This window comes from Danio rerio, chromosome 23 (assembly GCF_049306965.1).
Source record: "Danio rerio strain Tuebingen ecotype United States chromosome 23, GRCz12tu, whole genome shotgun sequence".
In the NCBI taxonomy this organism is placed as follows: Eukaryota; Metazoa; Chordata; class Actinopteri; order Cypriniformes; family Danionidae; genus Danio; species Danio rerio.
Window position 1 is genome coordinate 50217501 of NC_133198.1, and position 22500 is coordinate 50240000.

Sequence of the window (22500 nt, forward strand, 5' to 3'; positions counted from 1 at the left end):
ATGAGTTAGAAACAGACGTCTGTATAAAGTTTCTTTGCTAAGAGGAAAATTCCCAGTGAACGACCTGCGAACTGCCATGAACAGATCCGCAAGCCACTCATCAACAACTCAGGTGTATTCACCATGGCTGTGCAAGAAGATCAACTGATGGATATTGCAAATGACGGCGGCATGTCGTGTATTTCTAGAGTTTTCACAAGTTTGTTGTTTCCAATGGAGGTGCGCTTCCACCGCAAGTCACATGACAAGAATTAACCGATCCGCTTCAGCTTGTATGGAATATTCACACTTCGGTAAGACTAGTTTACTCAGAAAAACACCCAAACACTGCAGCGCTTTGTACTTTTCTCCATAAATAAAGCTTGTGTCAGAGACTGACAGCAATGATTCGTCACTCATCTTCTGAAATAATGGTTGATGGTCGCATCTCTGCGGTAAAATCCAGCTTAAACCAGCTTAGGCTGGTTGGCTGGTTTTAGCTGGTCGATCAGGCTGGTTTTAGAGGGGTTTGGGCCATTTCTAGGCTGGTTTCCAGCCATTTCCAGCCTGGTCTTAGCTGGTCAGGCTGGAAAATGACCAGATAAATCCAGCTAAAACCAGCTTGACCAGCCTGGTTTAAGCTGGACATAGCTGGTTTTGGCTGGTCATCTTCCAGCCTGACCAGCTTAAACCAGCCTGGAAATGGCCAAAACCCCTCTAAAACCAGACTGGTCGACCAGCTAAAACCAGCCAACCAGCCTAGGCTGGTTTAAGCTGTTTTTTTCAGCAGGGAAAGCAACCTACAAAACATGTTTTGCTTTTATATTTTACATTAGGCTATTATTCATTCGTTCATTAATTTTTTTCAGCTTAGTCCCTTTATTAATCTGGGGTCGCCACAGTGGAATGAACCGCCAACTTATCCAGCATATGTTTTACACAGCGGATGCCCTTCCAGCTGCAACCCATTTCTGGGAAACATTAGGCTATTATTTGTGCATAAACATATCTAGATATAGTAATAAATATACCGCTTGTTTGAAAACAACATGTTTTGGCATCATTACTGCAAACTTATATGAGTGATTATATCATTAAATGTGGAGGGGGGCTTACAATATTTTCCAGGGAAAAAGGGGTTCTCAAGCAGAAAAAGGCTGGGAATCACTGGTCTAACTAATGCGGTGATGACTTATTGATATTTGCAGAATAATTCTGAAATGAATGTGTAATAATTATACAATCTTAATGATGACGATGAGGACAATAATACTAGCAATAAATAACATTATCATGATCATGCTGAATTGATTGTGTGAGTTATCTGCTATATACAGTCCTGCTGTTACTTTATGAATATTAAATCTGGTTTGCATCAAACACAAATGAAGCACTGCAGTCAGAAATGTTTATTGTGCACTACTGTTTTATATGCTGGTCAAGTTAATAAACAGAAAGAACGGACAAAAGTAGGAAGAAAGTCTGACCTCTGCACCTCTCTGAAAGTGTTGGTTTGGTGATTGTGAATGCTCAGTCTCGTTATGCTCTGATCTCTCTGTGTTTGTGGAGAGCCGGTGAGTCAGTCGGACCATATAAGCGAGGCAGAGCAGGATTCTCGTGATGACCACCAGTGCAATACTGTTATCATGAGCTGCAGATTCAGTGTAAACTCAGTAAAGGCGAGCTTCTTTGGCGATGATGTGTACGGTGTTAGATTATACATTTAGCAGACATTAGCTCTGAACCTACAGTGAATGCAACACATCGAGATTCAGGCCATTAAACAGCTGATCCACTCCGACTCTTTCAGCGCTCTCTCCATCACTCATAGTGGAAAGAGTACTGAATAACCATACTCAAGTAAAATGTCCATTACTTCTCTAAAAATGTAGTGCGAATAAAAGTATCTGTTGTAAATATTACTCAAAGTATGAGTAAAGAGTAGCCTTTCAAATGTACTCAAGAGTAGTGAGCAGTGAGCATTACGCTGCTGATGCGTTTACATGTCATTTGTGCATGTGTGTGTGTGTGTGTGTGTGTGTGTAAACGTAACATTCTGTAGTGCATTAGTTATTGCCCAGCAGCCACACAACATCATACTGTAAGACATTAATATTAGCTTACATTTCGGTTAGGATTTCAGGTAACCAAAATTCAACGTCTAGCCAGCGTCTAAGGACGACGTTATTTTGAAGTCCAATAATGACGACAAATGATGTTGATATTTGGTTGATTTTAGGTTGTGTTAGAGAGTGGCCAAAATCCAACGTCGAGCCAACATCTTAAACCAACGTCATACTGACACCAAATACTACAACAAGCTACAACATCATTAAACCTTGATATTTGGTTGGTTAGACATTAGACATTGGCCTGATGTTGAGTTCTGATGTCAACCTGATTTTTATTTCCAAACAAAATGCAGCGTCCCCATGACATGAGGGTACAACGTCAATCTGACGTCATGTTGACGTGCCTGCTGGGTGTTTAAGATCATCATTCAGTAAACACCCGTCATCTTCTCATCATTAGCTATGTTTCCATCCACCTATTTGCATATGCACATAAAGAAGCCAGTTGATGGAAACGCCATGATGCGCATAAATTTTGAAAATGCGCATGAAAAACGTATGCGCCTGTCTGGGTAGGATAAACTATTGATTCGATAAGAAAAGCTGCACATAAACTGTGATGGAAACACTTTTACCGCACAAACTCCAGCATGCGCATTAAAAAAGGTCATGTGATTTTGTTAAAAGAGATCATGTGATGCTTAAAATGTGTGTGAATGGATAAAACGTCAGGCTGAGCACATTATAAAACATCTGAAATGTTGTTTTGGTCATTATAAAACGCCTCACCATTTCAGTATTAATGTTATTATATTATTAATGACCTCCAGAATCAAGAGCGCCTGTGCTCTGCGTCTGACACCGCGCGCTCACTGCAGGTCAGGATTGTCTTCTGAGGCACATTCATTTAGAACAGATTGATGCAGCTTCTGCTACTGCAATTCCCAGAACAAATACTGCAGGGTGAAGAAAAGTAGCGCAGTAAAACTACCAACACAGCCCTAACAATGTACTCAAGGGAAAGTCAAAGTGCTCATTTTTAAAAGTCCTTAGTAAATTACAATTCCTGAGAAAAACTACTCCATCACAGTCATCTGAGTATTTGTAATCAGCTACTCTACACCTCTGAAAATCACTCGGTTGATCTGGGCTGGTGGATCAACATTCACTGCATGACCGCTCTTATCAGTGCCATTATTAATAACTTTAAGTGGGTTTGCAAACTCGTGTACTCCTCATGTACTGCTTCATCCTCAGACATCAGACACAAAAGCCCCCCGTCATCCTAACGAGGTGCGCCTGAGAAGCGTGAGTGTCATGTGCGCATCCCTCTCTATATTTCAGTCTGTGCTGCCTCCAGCTGAAATAATGAAGTGGCAGGAGCTTGCCTGAGTTCACAGCCTCAGTCAGAGTTAATCTAGTATGCATGGTTATTAGTCTCAGTCTCAGACTAGCACACAGTTTAGCTGCAGCAGTTCTGTTCCGTGCAGAAACGAGAAGCCTTTACGATTAATTAACCGTGACGAATTAAAGCGCGGTTAACAGTGAAATCGGTTAATCGCTAGGCTCACGTGTGGACTACAGCGCTCTGCTAATAACACTACTAGATTAGAGTCAGACTGTAAGTGTGTGAGCTCCTGCATAGATCAGACGTGTACATGGCTCTGGGCTGAACATGTGTGCAGGTAGATCACTAATAAGAGCGGTGTGTGTTCCTGTGTTCACAGGTGGAGCTGCTGCAGTCCAGCGTTTGATCCGACACACAGTAAACCTGTAGAGTTTAGTGCTGGACACAACAGAACAGCGGATAACTCTCTCCAGCAGAACACAGCAGATCAGGGATGGATTTAAGACCGCGGACAGGAGCTGCTGATGTCTGACAGATGCTGAGGACAACACAAACTGCAGTACGGAGAGGGCTGCGTCCCAAATCACACACGCACACTCATATCCACACCACTCTGGACACGGTCACGGTGAAGGTAGTGCATTCACAAGGGCACTTTAAATACTCACTTAGCGAAAGGGGAGGGGCTGATGATGAGGGGAGGAGCTAAGAATGAAGGGGAGGGGCTGATGGTGAGAAGAAGGAGCTGATGGTGAATGGGAGGAAGTGATGATTATGATAAAATGGAGGAGCGAATGGTGAAGAGGAGGTGCTGATGATTGAGGGGAGGAGCTAATTGTGAAGAGAAGGGGATAATGGTAAGGAGGAGGAGCTGATGATGTTGAAGAGGAGGAGCTAGTGCTGAGGAGGAAGAGCTAATGATTTTGAAGGGGTGGAGCTGATGATGATGATGATGAAGGGGAGGGGCTGATGACGATGAGGGGGAGGAGCTGATGATGAAGAAGGAAGCTGATGATGAAGGGGAGGAGCTAATTGTGAGGGGAACGGGCTACTGGTGAAGAGAAGGAAGCTAGTGAGGAGGAGGAGCTAGTGGTAATAGGGAGGAGCTAATGGTGATTAAAGGGGAAGGGCTGATAATGATGAGGGGAAGCTGACTATGAAGTGAAGGAGCTGATAATGGGGAGGAGCTGAGAGTGAAGAGGAGGAGCTGATAAAGATAAAGAGGAGCTGGTAATGAAGGGGAGGAGTTGATGGTAAGGGGGAGAAGCTGTTGATGAGTGGGTGGAGCTGATGTTGAATAGAAGAAGCTGATGATAAGGGGGAAATGATAGTAAGTGGGAGGAGCTTATGGTGAGGGGGAGGAGCTGAGGGTGAAGGGGAGGAGCTGATGAGGAGGAAATTACGGTAAGTGGGAGGAGCTGATGGTGAAGGAGAGGAGCTGATGGTGAAGGGGAGGAGCTGATGGTGAAGGGGAGGAGCAGATGGTGAAGGGGAGGAGCTAATGGTGAGGGGAGGAGCTGATATTGGAGGGGAGCAGCTGATGAGGAGGGGGAAATTACAGTTAGTGGGAGGAGCTGATGGTGAAAGAGAGGAGCTGATGGTGAAGGGGAGGAGCTGATGGTGCAGGGAGGAGCTGATGATGAGGGGGAGGAGCTATTGATTAGGGGAGGAGCTGATGTTGAAGGGAAAGAGCTGATGAGGAGGGGGAAATTACGGTAAGTGGGAGGAGCCGATGGTGAAGGTGTTTTATGTGAGACGACACTCCACTCCTGCAGGACACACTCGAGTGTTTAAGTGTGTAGTTTGTGATTAGGGACGCAACTGTTCTTAGTGTTGTGACAACCGCCATTCAAGACGTTCATAAACACACACTCTGAGCTCCAGAACACACTGCTGTGTGTGTGTGTGTGTGTGTGTGTGTGTGTGTGTGTGTGTGTGTGTGTGTTTGTGTGCACATCTGGAGGGGAGCTGTGCTGTGTGTTTGGGGTTTATGCAGCTGTTTTCAGATCAGTGGAAACTCTGAGACAGCAAACAGCTGGAGTATGAACACAGACGGGGAATATCGACATGTTCCCACTTTACAGACAACCGAGAGAGACTGAGAGAGACACACACACACACACACACACACACACACACACACACACACACACACACACACACACACCTGGTTTCACAATGCTGAAAGAATCTGTCTTTGTAGCAAACATTGACGACTCTACACTTTTATGAGAGAGAGAGAGAGAGAGAGTGTGTGTGTGTGTGTGTGTGTGTGTGTGTGTGTGTGTGTGTGTGTGTGTGTGTGTGTGTGTAATGGCAGCAGTGTCCTCCTCTGTTCATGTTTCCGCTGTTCTGTGATGGTTGTGGTCTTCAGTCTTCATATGGGTGACGGTACGCCAGCCTTCAGTGCTAATCACACACAGCTCAGATCCTCCCGCTCGCTCTGCCGTTTACACTCTTCAGTCAAACCAATGTGGACGCTTCAGTTCAATCTGGATTTGGATGTGGCTGTGTCTGGGCTGGGAAAGTAAAGCTCTATGTGCTGATGTACTGTGGGTATATATCTGTGGCTGTGCTGAATGTGTTCAATAACTCTGTTCAGTTTTGGGGATCTTCATGCATCAGTACATGATCTGCAGTAATAACTTAGCTGAGTCCCTTTAGTTATTAGGGGTCGCCACAGTGGAATGAACCACCAACTATTACAGCATACAGAGGACAAACCCTCCAGCTGCAACCCATCACTGGGAAACACCCATACATACTCATTCTCACACACACACACACACACACACACACACACACACACACACACACACACACACACACACTCCTACACTACGGCCAGTGTAGTTGATCAGTTCCCCTATAGCGCATGTGTTTGCACTGTGCGGGAAACCGGAGCACCCGGAGGAAACCCACGCCAACACGGGGAGAACATGCAAACTCCACAGAGAAACACCAACTGACCCAGCCGAGACTCAAACCAGAGACCTGAGTGCTGTGAGGTGACAGTGGGGCGTTGTGCCGCTTTATCATTTCAGTTCATTATCAACTGATGCACAAGTTAGACCAGTGGACAGCAACCCCAGTACTGGGAATACACACACACACATGCGCACACGCAAGCACACACACACACACACACACACACGCACACACATGTATGCATAAAGACACACACACATACATACTTATCCACGCACACATGCAGGCAGGCAGATCCGCACACACACACTTGCGCACGCGCAGACACACTCTGTTCAGTTCACAGGGTTCGCCTCTGACCAGCTGATGTGCTGAATCACACACAATGTGCAGGACTGAGCGGACGCTTCAGGAACATTAGAGCACGCTGATTATTGATTATGGATCTAGAGGTATTCAGAGTTCCCAGTTGAACAAACTCAAAATCAGTTGAACAAAATCAGTTGAACAAACTCAAAAAGCATGAAACGTCTCCCACAACCCTCCTCCTGCCCCAATCCTGGAACATCCAACAATCTGGAGCCTCATGGCTTGTTAAGTGTGACGTCAGGTGAAGCGCTCTAGAGTAGATTCCACTTTAGTGTCATCACACATGTACAAGCACAAGGCAAGGCAATGCAGAGTAGGTCTAACCAAGAGTGCAGCAGCAGCAGCGAGAGAACGATCAGGGGTAAGATATAAAGAGCTGGGGTGTCATATATCAACGCTGCGCACGCACAAAAACCTTTGCGTACGTTAGGTTTACGCTCGCATTTGGATTTACTAATGATGAAATGAAGGTGGGAATGTGCGCAGCTCCACGCCAACTTCATGCCTGGTGTACGCACATTCCTCGTGTGTGTCTGTTTCATTTCCATTGGCGACTCCTAGAGGCAGTTGTGTTGAACTGCACTCTACAAAGTGTCTTTAGCCGTGTAATGGCAGCTGTATGAGATGGGTTCATCCACATGTCTAGCAGGTTTATAAGGTTTCCATGCCATGCAGTTGACCAGCCAAACATTAAAGCGCAATCTGCAGCGGTCGCCTGTTTTCCCAATGTAATGGGAGTAATCAACTGCAGCGGTTCTCAAAGTGGGGGTCGGGACCCCCTGAGGGGTCGCGGGACAATGAAGGGGGGGGGGGGGTCGCCTGGTGATTTTCAAAAATCAATTAATTTTTATTAAACCTTAAGACTTACTGTATTTTATCAATAACCTACTAATGAGAGAAAAAATGTCGTTTATAGTTACTATAATCTATATAGTTACTATAGTAGCTTATAGTTACTAGTTCTATAGGATTGCGACTTCTCGGGTAATTACATTATACTGAAGACACAGCAATACTGTCAGATGCAGCAGATTTTGTAACATCAGGTTAAACGTCTAGCCCATTTACAGCTCTGACATACATAAAAAAAAGAATAGGCTTAGGTCTATTGGTGTATGTGTGTGTGTGTGTGCATCATTGCATACAAGGTTTCTGCATTTCTAACCACCACCTCAGAGAATATTGGGGGTCACGAGTCACTAGCATCATCATTTTGGGGGTCGCGGGCTGAAAAGTTTGGGAACCCCTGATCTACCGCACACACATTGCTGTAAAGACACTATCTGAAGATGAATTTGCATACGTGAATCAGAAACATTTCCATTCAATAAATGTGCAAATAGAATATGATGCAGAGACTTATTAATGATTCCTTCCTGTCTTCCTCGTGATGAAGAGTATATGCAAAATCTGATATGCAGCGGGAAAAGAAGAAAGAGTTCAGCAGACGCTGGATTCCAACCAAGTTCATACTCGAACGTGTTAAAACATGTTATCATGCGTTTTACAAGCTACGCCACTCACGCTGTTAAAAACCTACACAATTTTACACCTTTACTTCGCAATATTTCTTTTTTAATCCACTCAGTGTGATGTTCAGACTCGGACGCGTTGTTAACCGCATCAGCTACACTCTCCCACTCTATTCTTTTCTTTTGTTATTAAATTCCAGAGAACAAACTTGCAAATAACACCGTTTATCTCCGGTCCACCTCTGAAAGCAGATCACATCACAAATCACATACTGTTCAAAGTTTCTCTTCTTGCTTGTTTTGCCGTTGCTTTTTAATTGGTTTTTGCCAAAGTAGAGTCATTAGCATATTCATACGGGGGAGGAGTCAGGGAGGGGTTTTGCGCTCGTGCATGTTGCGCTCAGTTTCACGTTCATTCAGATGTATAAGGAGAATCAGCGTGGGATTCGGCGTACGCAGTGTTTCATACATCTGAATTATTTACTGTGTACACACATTTACAGAGTCGTGCATACGCAATGTTTTAGTTTGATTTCAGCGCAAGTCTTCGTACATGACGCCCTGGTCTACACTGCACAAAATGGCCATGATTTCAACGGTAAAAAACTAAACTCCATAACCTGGTTAACAGCATGTTTGCGTAATATATACGGCGAATAACCGTAAACTGACTTTCCCAGAATTCCCTGCATGGCACATCCCTTTATGCTTTCTGTTGGCATTAATCTGGATCTTTTAAGTTGTTTCCCCATCAGTTATGCACATTAGTGTATCTAACATTGATCAGCTGTTTATTTGATGACTTTAATGGTATGTGTGGTAGCTGAGTGAATGACACTGAGCACCTTCTATACACTCATACACTCTTCTGCTTGTGTGTAAAGGTGTTTGTGATGAGCATTGGTTCATTCCGTAACTTTCTCATCAGCACCAGCATATGGCTGTGTTAACGTGTATATCTGTGTAACAAAACATGTGTAGATGCTGCTAATTCAAACTACAGACATAATACATCTATAAATTAATCAAATACGCTAGTTTACTGTAAAAATGAGCAATTACTCTTACAGCTTGTACTGTATTTTTAACGGTAAGATACTGGCAACCACAGCTGCCGTCTGTTTACCGTAAATTTAACGTATTTATTTTTACAGTAATAGAGAAACTACAGTGATCTTGACAGATGGATGCACTGTCAGCTTTATACAGGCTGCAGCTATATGAACAGAATTTAACAGGAGATGATTGTACAGGCTGCTGTTGATAATCAGAGGTGTGCAGACGGATATGAGCATAATGTACATGTGCTGTGCTGTCAAGATGATTTACTGTAGTGAATGTGTAGAGTTTACAATACATGTGCAGATATTGAAGAGTGCAGTGATCACCCTCACACACAGAACTGCAGTACAGCAGCAGGATATTGAAGAATAACTGCAGTACAATTAAGCACAACTGCAAAATGGCAATCCAGTGAAGGATAAACCCAGTTCAGACTCAGCACAGTAGAGTTCAGCAGTCTGAACACAAGTACACAGGTCTGTGCCGCACGCCTGCTGCTGTAGTCTACTGTGCCGATGCTGTGGTGAGAACGGTCCTGCACTTGTGCTCCAGTGCGTTTGTTCTTCAACATCTTCAAGAATATTTCGTTTTCAGGGATGTTTTTAGGAGTTTATTTGCATAAACGAATATTCATTCATTCATTTTCTTGTCGGCTTAGTCCCTTTATTAATCCGGGGTCGCCACAGTGGAATGAACCGCCAACTTATCCAGCAAGTTTTTACGCAGTGGATGCCTTTCCAGCCGCAACCCATGACTGGGAATCATCTACACACATTCACACACACACTCATACACTACGGACAATTTAGCCTACCCAATTCACCTGTACCGCATGTGTTTGGACTGTGGGGGAAACAGGAGCACCCGGAGGAAACCCACGCGAATGCAGGGAGAACATGCAAACTCCACACAGAAATGCCAACTGAGCCGAGGTTTGAACCAGCGACCTTCTTGCTGTGAGGCGACAGCACTACCTACTGCGCCACTGCCTCGCCTATCATTCGACATCATACAATGCCAAATTGGTGGACCTCACCCTAATCGCAGTCATGCTGCGGTATACTTAAATAATGACGTTTTTTGTGTCCACAGAACTGCACATTTCAGAAGTGAACTACACTGTAAAACTGCAGGGCTCCACTCAATATACTAATGCTGTTCCACTTCCAACACAAACTGATTAAGTTAACGGTTTTAACAAATTTAAGTGGATTAAACATAAAAAATTAAGTTTTCCCGATGAAATCTGAAGAATTGTGTTGATTCAGCTCATTTTAAATAAGTAGTTTAAACAAGCAAAAGCATGAGAGTAAAAGTGCAGTACTGCTTTAAAAGACTGCAGTAATTAGGGGGGGGGGGGGGCTGTATTAAACTGTATGGGGAGACTCATCAAATGATAATAATAAATGTCTACAAAGCGCTGTTATACTAATGAAAGTCATGATCGCAATATAGATATATATCCATGCCTGATATCTGATGGCCAGAGAGTGACTGATTTTTATAAATGGTCTATGAATCTGTGTGTGTGATGCAGCAGGTGCAGACACTGTTGAGTACACCATCATTTAATAACTCACTCTAATGTGTGACAGGACTAAGAGTGGTCATACAGGAATATTCTCTCAATGCAAATGAGCAGCGGCTTCAACCCAGAAACAGAATAACAAGCCGACTGTCTTTCCTCAGTGCAATGCGATCTACATTGTAAAAGTGCCGTACACTGATAAACATGTTCACTTCTGCTCCAAATATCTAAGAATTCTTGAATCAAGCAGCATTTAGTATAAGGTATTGTGCTGTTTTCAGAAATGATTCATTCCTTAAATCAAGCTAAATGATCTGCCACTGGGGTAATCAAATATTCTAATGTCAAAGCTAAAACAAGATTATTTCACTCACCCCGGCAGATGTTTAGCTTGCTTTGAGGGAAAAACTCAGCTCATGTTGACTTTATTTCTGAAAACAAGACACAACGCCCTCCAGACAATGCTTCTTAATTAAAGAATGTTCAGATATTTGCACTACAAACCTTTTTTTGTGGTGTAGAATAAGCTGAAATTAATCTTTCACTCACTCATTCATTCATTCATTCTCTTCTCAGCTTAGTCCCCTTATTAATCTGGGGTCACCACAGTGGAATGAACCACCAACTTAAGTTTTACATATGTTTTTGCATTTGTTTTACACAGCGGATGCCCTTCCAGATGCAACCCAGTACTGGGAAACACCTACACACACTCATTCACACACACACACTCATACACTACGGTCAGTGTAGTTGATCAGTTCCCCTATAGCGCATGTGTTTGGACTGTGGGGGAAACCGGAGCACCCAGAGGAAACCCACGCCAACACGGGGAGAACATGCAAACTCCACACAGAAACACCAACTGACCCAGCTGAGACTCAAACCAGAGACCTTCTTGCTACCCACTGTGCCACCGTGCTGCCCAAGCTGAAATGACTCGAATGAAAATGTAAAACTGATCAAATCGGCCTGTTTCCAGCGCTGTAAAGTGTATAAAGGCCCTCATAACCCGCCAGCACCCTTATGCTAGATTAATCCCGCTCTGGACAAGTGACAGAATGAAATATTAAAGATGGGACTGATTTCTGGGCTGCAGAAGCAGTGATGGTGATGCTATCCATCTCGCTCAGTGATCTGTAGCTCGGAGGCGTAATTAGAGTCAGAGCAGCCGAGGAGAGCTGCGTTTGGACAGAATCTGCAGAGGAATGCAGCGTATCCCTCCGCCAACACAGAGCACTTCAGGTGATCTCCAACACAAATATCCTTAACTCATGTCTCATATCCACATATCCTCACACAAACCAATCATGCTAACGCCTCAGTGTTCGGCATACAAATGTGCAACTGCTCAAACATGAATTAAACATCAGTTCTTCAGGTCGTCATCAGGAGCACTTCCAGAATCATCATCCGCTTCCTGGCTCTCTCGTTTGTTGGCGTGACTGAAGTTATTCACTCCGGCCTACTGACCTATACTTGATAAACAACGGTCCTGCACCCCGCTGAGGGTATTTCATGTATTTAGAAGTGGCCAAGCTTTGATCACAATGCTTTAATGGAAGCAGAAGTGTTTGCAGAGTTATGGATATCGCACAGCACGAGCTCATGCTAGCTCAGGATTAGGCCCACACGGAACCTGCGCGCGCAGAGTTCTGCAGATGTTTAGCCCATCATTAATTCTGCTTATTTACCTGTGCAAATGTGTGTAAGTTTAGATTTATTCAGTTTCTAAATTAATTACAGTAATATTACTGACTCCTATGAAAATATCCATCTGATATATGCACAATACAGTGTGTACAGTCATATTTTCTGTCTTTTATTAGAGATATTATATGAGAAACTTGATTTGTTTACCAAATATTGGATTTAGATTGTAAACATGAAATAAAAGTTAAAAAGGTGTTACTTTTTATTTCACATATTAGGGCTCTATCATACACCCGGCGCAGTGTGGCGCATGGCGTGGTGCAGTAGTCTTTTGGTAGTTTCAGCTTGGTGCAAGAGTGGTTTTGAGGCGTTGCACTACACTGTTTAAATAGCAAATGCATTAGCGCTCATATGTGCGCTCATAGGCGTTCTGCTCTATAAAGGAAGGTGTTCTGAGGCGGACCGCTGGCGCGTCGCTATTTGGAGAAACTATAATAGATTTTTCATTAGACCAAAACTAACCCGGTCTAAACTCCAGCGCAGAGTTGCACCTCGCTTACACACTGCTTAATACACACGAGAGAGCAATAGACAAATATATTCACACATGAAAACATTTAAATATTAAGGATATATATAGGATATAATAAGAGTAGATATAGAATATAAATATAAAGGATTAAAATATTACAAAACATATTATTTTCTAGCCTATAAATATGAAAAATCACTGCTTTTATGTCTTCTTCATCTCGGGAGGCTTTTTCAGTTCATTCATAACAATTTGCTTTTGTATAATGTTATTATTATTAGCAGTATTATTTATTATATCCATATTTATATTTGTTTTATTAAAAACAAGCTGAGATTTGTCCACCTGTCAGGTTTTAGACCATATGGGGCAGCATGTGTTTTAGGATATAACTCAGGTGTTTGAGCACACTTCATTATTATTGTTCATTTATTCATTTGCTGGAAATTAAAACTGAATTTAGAAATAGTTTTGAAACGAATATTTGCGCTTAACAAACAAAATTAATTACTTATAGGCTAATGGATGTCTGTGCGTAAAGGTTTCCCTATCCAAGAGCGAAAGTGAAAGTGATCCATTATCTCTCATTCTCACGCAGTAGATGCTCTGTTTAACTGTGTTCTGTTAATAAACTGTTAAATCTTAACTGTTTGCTTGTGAAATGCTCATTTTTTCCACTTAGACTTTCTTTGCGTCCTATGAATAGCGAATGTGCTCTTGGCGTGACGCAGCTGGCTCTTAAAGGGAATGGGAGATGAGACTCTGATTGGTTTATTCTCAAAACACACCTATAACTCATTAAGAAAATAACCCTTTTAGACCATGCGCCATGGCGCAAAGCAGGTTTTCTCGTTCTTAAATTAGCAAAAACGCGTTCTGACACGCCCCGAAAGCATTTGCGCCCTGCGTTTTGCGCTCTGCGCATGGACCGTCAAAATAGAACCCTTAAGGTTTTAGTTATGATACTCCCAAAATAATTCTGCATAAATCTGTCCGGCGTCTGGCCCTGCTCATAATGAACTACACAGCTTTGATCTACTGAATATCTTTCACAATCTTAAATATCACGGCTTTTTATTCTCCTTATTTTCTGCTTTGGCATCTACGTTGCAAGAGATGCAATAGAAATGAAGATATTGCATTAATTGATCACACATTATTGAATTCCTTTCGTGTGGTTTCCTGGAGGCCTATATGCAGTGGCCAATACAGATTTAAATTGAGATTAATTGTTGGCATTGTACACTGATATGATCTACTATTTTAAAGGAGTTATAGTTGAAAGCAGACTGCTGAGTGACACTGAACACATTACTATATACTGCAGCAACACCTCCACCTCCACCTTCAACACAAGGCTCATGTTTATGATGATATCCTTCAGGTGTAAACTCTATACGATCATCTGGTTTTAGCCAGGATTCTTTCAGACACAATCTAACTATTAAATCATTAGCAACAGGGGATTTAGAGGAGTGATCTACCTTGTTTTACCTTACACTTATCTTTATAAACAAGCTAGTGAACACAAGAGGGGAGCTAGAGCTGATCATTTGACAGATTTACTACAGTCTCGTAGACTGTGACAGTATGTTGACACAGAGCCCCTCGAGAAGCAATTTTGGTCAGAATAAACTCTGGGAAACATCACAGTTCTGTCCTTACACTACCCAACATCAGACAGCAAACCCAGCCTCAAAACAGACTCGAGTTGCGGGAAATAAGCAGTCAAACACAGACGCACATTTGCTTTTAAAATAATTTATTCATTCTACTTTCAGCTTAGTCCCTTTATTAATCAGGGGTCGCCACTGCGGAATGAACCGCCAACTTATCCAGCATATGTTTTACACAGCGAATGCCCTTCCAGCTGCAACCCATCACTGGGAAACACCCACACACACTAATTCACACACACACACACACACAACAGCAGATTTAGTCTACCCAATTCACCTATACATGTCTTTGGAGCACCTGGAGGAAACACATGCCAACACGGGGAGGTCATGCAAACTCCACACAGAAACACCAACTGACCCAGCCGAGACTCAAACCAGAGACCTTCATGCTGTGAGGTGAACGTGCTGCGTCACCGCCCTGTCCTGCTTTCAAAATGATTGCATTCAACGGTTTCCTCCACCCTCGGCCAGTTCAACACCCTCCTCTGTTCTGTTGGAGATAGACACTCAAACTAGATTGGAATGGAGGGAGAGTAAACTTTAGGGTGAGCTGTGCCTTTACGTTCCTCAGTTTTAAACTTTAAATGTTTCCAAAATCCATCAAGCGAGAGCAGCTCGTCTCTTTGGGCTGGGTTAAGCTGAAGTAGAGAGCTGTGCATTACTGAGAGAGTGAAGTATTACAGACGTCACTGAACCCTGAGCTGCAGAAACACTAGCAGCGAGCCTCTCATTGACTGAACTGTACCCTCGAGGCGTAATTACACTTAGAGCAGGAGAGGAAAGTGAAATGCTGACGCTTGACAGCCCACGCTGGCATATTTTCCACAGAAATCCAGTTCACAAACAAACTAATCTGTTCCATTAACACTCACAATCACAGCGTTTCTGCGCCTGCAGCTCGGAAAGAAATCCTGGAGTCTACTAATTCCAGCATTGTGGAGGTATTCCTGCGCTCCGCTCATAAACATCACTTAAACGCAGGATGACATCAACCAGCAGTGCTTTATACAGCCGACTCATCGTGTTGCTGGGTGATGCATTGTAAATAGATGCGGAAATTAGCACATCAGTCAAATTACAGCAGGAGCGACCGGCGGCATCTCGACATGCACTATTATAACCACCTGTAAGTCCGGGAGGAACAAAACTAACCATCACCTTGCTGCTAAATCACCAGCTGTCTCTGACAAATTATTTACTTGTTCTCCTGCCCAGAACGCTTCTGATCAGCTCGCAGAAACACAGCCAAGTGCACGCTCCCTCACACAGCTCCTCCAGAAACAGCCATAAATCAGCTTCAGCTCATTGTAATTTGGACGTGGCTCTGGCCTGCAGAGACTTGATCCTGCACTTCAAAAGGCGATGAGAGTCATTCAAAAGACACGAGAAAAGACAATCAAAGCGTACTCACTGGAGGACCCGGCTCTCCTTTAGGACCAACGAATCCATCATAGTCGAAGAAATACTCGTCTTCCTCGAAACCGTAGTCGTATCCGTAACCCTCGGAGTACCCTGGGTCCTGCTCCTCTGATCGCTCCAGCAGATTGTAGCTGCTCTCCTGCCGGTACAGGACGGTGTTGTTGACTCTGACCTCGCTCTGGGTTTGCTGGGATCTTCCATTGTATCTTGAGAAATCTTTAAGACGGCTCTGCCTGATGATGGAGATCAGATCTGGGGTGGATCGAGTCGCTCTCGGCTTCTTAAGATGATGATCCTCGGTCTCGTTTTCAGCATCGAGACTCTTGCCTGGGCTTCTGGTGGACGTCTCCAGATTGAATCTCCTGCTCGGTGATCTTGTAGACGGGTCTGTATGCCGAGAGCGCAACAGTGGAGAGCTCGTCGATGACTGATGGATGAGTGCTGAGGGATTAGAGTCGGTGTGGGGGATGACTTGTGATTCTGAAGAGCTTAGCTGGAGATCTGGGGATCCTGTTGGGGATTGAGATCGGAAGGTGTCCGACAGTCTGCACTGTTTTTTAAGATACTGGCAGTAGTGTGCCGCAGCCTGGGCAGATGGGTAGATGTCCAGCTGGCATAAGGCTCCTTCAAACTGCGGCGCTCTGGAGTCCATGCGGCCCACGGAGAGCCGTCCGTCAGCGGGCAGCGTCTGCACACGGGTCAGCGTCTGCTCCTCGTGATGCACATCTCCACACAGCGCATACAGAGAGACAGAACGGGCCCGCACTCCAACAGCGAACGAGTGCCACCGTCCATCCTGCACATCATGTTTAAAGTAAAGCGAAGTCTTCCCGCCGGTGTGGACCGCGATCCGGCCGGGCAGCAGCTGTATGCCGAACTGCAGCCCGTCCCCGGCGTCCCGCACACTGAACAGAAAGGCATTGTTGGCTCTCCAGGAGCTCAAGCTCACGATGATGGAAAACTCCTGCTCCGTGCCTGCGGGGAGGAGACCAGCGCTGGGGGCTTCACTGAGGGCGTCCCGGGCCAGGGTCACCCCCACACCGGCAGGCAGAGTGGGCACTGGCGGAGACGCAGAGCTGAGGTGCGCTGACCCGGAGGAGGGACGCTCTCTGAGGCCCGACAGACCCAGATGATGGAGGAGATCTACACCTGGAGATGGAGAGAGAATAGCGGTGAGCAGCAGGGTAAGAGAGTTTGGATAAGTACACTGCAGTAATGCTGCTCTTACTGAGACGCTGTGTCTTGTTTCTGGTCCAAATATGTATGAACTCTTAAATCAAGAAGCATTTACTAGACAAGCAGAACACATCGTCTGGTTTTCAGAAATAATGAGATCAAATGAAGAGAGTTTCTCCTTAAACCATAGATATATACACTAGATATGGCATAGGGACCCTGAGCATGCGTCAATAGCGCCGCCATATTGGTACAGGGCTCCCAGGACAAATGTCATTCAACCGCACTAGTCAAGACAGTGTTATTACGTGAAGATGCGGGACTTTAGCGCTGTCTACGGGTGTAGTAACGAGCAAACAAAGAAAACAAAGCACAAAGGCAGAACATTTCATAGGTTCAGTTGTTTCTGAACGTTTGTGCTTATCAGGTAATGTTATTGATGATAACAGTCTCTTACTGCATTCACCATACGACAAAGCAGCTCCAACTCACACTAAACACTCGGCTTATGCTAGTTTTGTTAAATAAAATCAGCAAACAATGCAAAAGAAATATGACAACGAGATGCTGCGCTGCCAGACACTTGTATTACTGTCTGCTAACGTTAGTGAAAGAGTCGTTCGAGGGATTCATTCACAAACGAGTCGCTCCCTCCGTCAGTATGAGCAGTGAAAGCAGGAGAGGAGCTGTGTTTCAGGACATGATTAGATCAGATTTAACAGGGAGGGTGAATAGTACATTTCTGTCCACACAAACACAAGCTTTCTGTCAGGAATGCCCGTGCGGTCACTGATCCATCAATGTAGAAAAGAGATGTCAAATTATAATTTTCATAATTAAAAAAAAATGTGCATACTAACATCCAGGAAAACTCCCGATCACAGATATATGTGTATATGTGTATATCTCTGGCTTTGCATGGCCACAGTCCTCCACTGCACCTTGGTCCCGCATTCATTTCAAAGGAGCGCTACCCTGTAGCAAGATGGCGGCGCTATTGACGCATTCTGTCCAATAGACAACAATAGGCCAGGTGACATCTAGTGTATATATCTATGTCCTTAAACAAGCAGAATAATCTTATTTCAAACAAAAACAATATTGCTTTACTTATCCTCTTGTCGGATTATTATTATAACTATGGTTGACGGCACAATATGGCGTCTCACTGTGGCCTCACAGTAAGAAGGTCTCTGGTTTGAGTCTCGGCTGGGTCAGTTGGTGTTTCTGTGTGGAGTTTGCATGTTCTCCCCGTGTTGGCGTGGGTTTCCTCCGGGTGCTCTATCAGTCTAATGACTTTTTCTGCATTGTGCATACAGATTGCAAGTCAGATTTATATGTATTCCCCCAAATTTCAACACAATAACTCGTATATGGCAACATAAGTGTGTTATATAATACATACATTGATTTACTGTGCAGGGTAAATCTGGCTTTATACACTACTGCTGCAGTTTGGACTAATTTTGATATCACATTATTAAGTTGCGGTTTCCAACTACTTTTATGATCCAATACAACACCAAGACACTTAATTGCATATGTAGTATGAATAGTATGTAAGACGAACCTGGATGACCTGCTAGTGAGATTCAGTAGTGCACATCTAATGAATGACACACTATCCTCTAATGACCAGCTAAAGAATTCATGAACGGGAGTGAAGCAAACACAACTGATGTGGGTAGGTGGGTAGGTCACGTGATCATGACAAATGGAGGATTTAGCATGTCCGAATGCTGCAGGCGTAATGATATTAGGCAGCACCTTGCTGGGGACTACTTTCAGGTGCTGCATAATATTGCGCTGCGGCTGCAAATATTCCATTATTATTACGCCAGAATGAGAGAGTCTTCTAGACAGATTAGGCTAGAAAATAGCAACTGTCAACCTTAGTACATTCAGTCATTCTCCTCTGGCTTAGGGCGCGCTCACATTAGGCACAGTTGCTTTGAATCGTGCCAAAGTGCGATTGTCCCCCATCCCCTCTCCCCCTCGGCCTGCACTCACACTGCAGTATTACCAACCGGACCCGAGTACGCTCACATCATCGATGATGCACTGTGCCTGAGCCCAAGTAAACCGCGCCCTGGCCCGCCTCTACCAACCGTGTCAGGGCCGGCCAACTGAACCACACCTGAGCCCGATTCAGAGCACTCACACTTCTCAAACGACCTGGGAAACGGGCCTGGGCACTGAGCATTGTGTGAGTACGCCCTTAGTCCCTTTGTTCACTAGGGGTCGCAATGGAACGAACCGCTAACTATTCCAGCATATGTTTTACACAGTGCATGCCCTCCCAACCCAGCGTAGCAGAGGCCAGAGGTCTTGAGCCTCCTTGGCAGACTCCCATGCGGAAGGTCGCTGGTTTGATTCCAGCTTGGAGCGGGTTGGGTGCAGTAGGACCAGAGGGGTTACAACAGTACTGGGAAACACCCACACACACACACTCACACACTACGGCCAGTGTAGTTGATCAGTTCCCCTATAGCGCATGTGTTTGGACTGTGGGGGAAACCGGAGCACCCGGAGGAAACCCACGCCAACACGGGGAGAACATGCAAACTCCACACAGAAACACCAACTGACCTAGCCGTCACTCAAACTAGCGACCTTTATGTCTTAGTAAATAATGTAAATACAGAGGAGTCGAGCTTTAAATAGGAAACTGTTATCAAAACTGTTCAAAAAACTGTTCTAATGGTCTAATCCGAATCAATGATTTATGCTAAGCTAAGCTAAAATGCTCCTGATGATGATGAGATGGGCTGAGTGAAGTAAAATGATCAAACTTAACTGTTTAACTGTAGAGGGAGCTGTAAAATAAGCGTATTCCCCAAAACACAAGGATTATTTGTTTACATGAGCATTATAGAGACTCATCTGAAAATCAAACGAGAGATTTATCAACTACACCCCCCCCCCCTCCCCCCTCGAGATCTCCAGTTCCCTCACTCGCCTTCAGTCTCTCCTCCGAGTGGACTGCCGTAGTGAACAGGGAATGAGGGTATAGTGTGTGCGGGATGATTAGCTTGCTCAGGCGTGTTTGACGAGGGTTAATAATGAACTCTGCAGCGCCTCAGCTCTTCCTTTAAGTCTGAGAAGTGTTTCATGTGTCAGACAGTCATCATGAAGCGATGCAGAGCCTCAAACCACACTAATGCTACCAACAACCATGACATCACAGACTACCCATCAGCCCTTGTGTTCTCCCAGCATCTGCGGTCCAGATGAAGATGCGGAATGAGAGGCGGCGGTCTGCGCACACGCACACACACACACACACACACACACACACACACACACACACACACACACACACACACACACACACACACACACACACACCTCTGCTCTCGCCTCGTCTCTGCGTGTAGATCCGTCTGTTACTCTGACATGTGTTCTGTCTCTGCACATGTGAGCGGCTGTGAGTTCTTCAGCGCTGTATCTGCCGGGTTTACACCAGAGCTCTGCAGTTCAGTTCAGGGCTGAGTTTCCCAAACACCGGCGTAACTCACAGCTGAACTATCATAGTACGATGCATCGATTGGGGAAAGAGCGATGTAGTGACGAGTGTTCCCAAAACTGTCGTTTCTCTGTCACATGTTATTTATAATGTAAAAGGCCAATAATGATGCTGTAAACAGGCTGGAGGAACAACTCCTGTGCAGAAAAATAAACATAACCTCTGTGCTAATGACATTGTTGAACTGTTCTCCCCCTCAGGCGCATGTCATATACAGTACAGATATTTAATGAATAAGCTACTATACATTAACAGCATTAGCGTAGTAGCGTACCCTTGTAAATAATAGGTCATCTATAGCTTTGGCCATGAGCCACGGCTGTGTTCCAAATAACATCAATGTTTTCCATGTGCACTGCGAAGAGAGCACAACTGTAAACATGAAGATCGCTAAAACTGAACTGTAAAATACTTTGAAAACAAATTACTTTAATGCTTTATTGCAAATAACTTCTCGTATAAATGTCAGAATGTTCCTAACGAATAGGGCATAGGGGGGATAACTGGAAATAGAACACAGCCTGGAACTCTGCTTCTACAGCTCCAGAGGAGAAGTTGCAGGTGCACATGTTTGCAACGCAGTTTCATTCATTTATGCTTTTTCTTTTTGGCTTAGTCCCTTAATTTATCCGGGGTCGCCACAGTGGAATGAACCGCCAACTTATCCAGTACATATTTATGCAGCGGATGCCCTTTCCATGCCCAATTCACCTGGACCACATGTGTTTGGACTGTGGGGGAAACCGGAGCACCCGGAGGAAACCCACGCCAACACTGGGAGAACATGCAAACTCCACACAGAAACACCAACTGACCCAGCTGAGACTCAAACCAGAGACCTTCTTGCTGTGAGGCGACAGCACTGCGCCACAGCATTGCCCACGACGCAGTTTGCGAAAGCTTACCTAAATGGTGGATTTGGGAAACGGCAAATCAACAAACTATGCTTGAAACAACAGAACTTGTGACATTAGTTGGCAAGCCATGATTTTCAGAAACACACCCCTGAATGAGTGATGGTGTCCAGCACACCCTACATACACTCCTATACACCTTAAATATAGTGATCAGGAAGATAAGGGGTCATGGTTTACACCAGTGGTGTCCAAACTCAGTCCTGGAGGGCAGTATCCTGCTGAGTTGAGCTCCAACCTGCTTTAACACACCGGCTTGGAAGTTTCTAGTACATCCAGTAAGAGCTTGATCAGCTGCCTCAGGTGTGCTTGATTAGGGCTGGAGCTAATCTCTCCAGCATACTGCCCTCTGGACTGAGTTTAGACATCCCTGGTTTAGACACAAGTTAGAGTCCGCATGAACCAGAAGTTGCTGACGCTCCTGAAATCAGCCACTACTCAGTGTGCACTACATTTAAATTGAGTTTACTACACGACCTTTAGAAAAGTGTGTTCTATGTAGTATGAATGTGAGTAGTATGCATGAAATTGGAACATACTGCATCCACCATTAGCCAGCAGCTCGCTCTCGGCTACTCTCACATGGTCACCCACTGAAGCTGAGCAGGGCCGCACCCGGTCAGTGTCTGGATGGGAGTCCACATGGGAAAGCTGGGCTGCTGCCGGAAGTGGTGTTAGTGAGGGCAGCAGGGGGCGCTCAACCCGCGGTCTGTGTGGGTCCTAATGCCCCAGTATAGTGTAGGGGACTCTGTACTGCTCAGTAAGCGCCGTCTTTCAGATGAGCTGTTAAACCGAGCTCCTGACTCTCTGTGCTCATCAATAATGTCCTTGGATAAAGAG

At 44.6% G+C, this 22500-nt stretch overlaps 1 protein-coding gene across 4 annotated transcripts in view; it reads right to left on the bottom strand.

The window, feature by feature from the left end:
* col24a1 (collagen type XXIV alpha 1 chain) overlaps window positions 1-22500 on the bottom strand; it is a 143946-nt gene that overhangs the window by 102693 nt on the left and 18753 nt on the right. For all 4 annotated transcript variants that reach the window (XR_012398847.1, XR_012398848.1, XM_073939503.1 and 1 more), the window contains exon 3: window positions 16037-17193. Coding sequence is in view for 1 of the 4 variants with exons in the window: in XM_073939502.1 (XP_073795603.1) it covers window positions 16037-17193 (1157 nt within the window). In the remaining 3 variants the exon portion in view is untranslated. The remainder of the gene's footprint in view (window positions 1-16036; window positions 17194-22500) is intronic.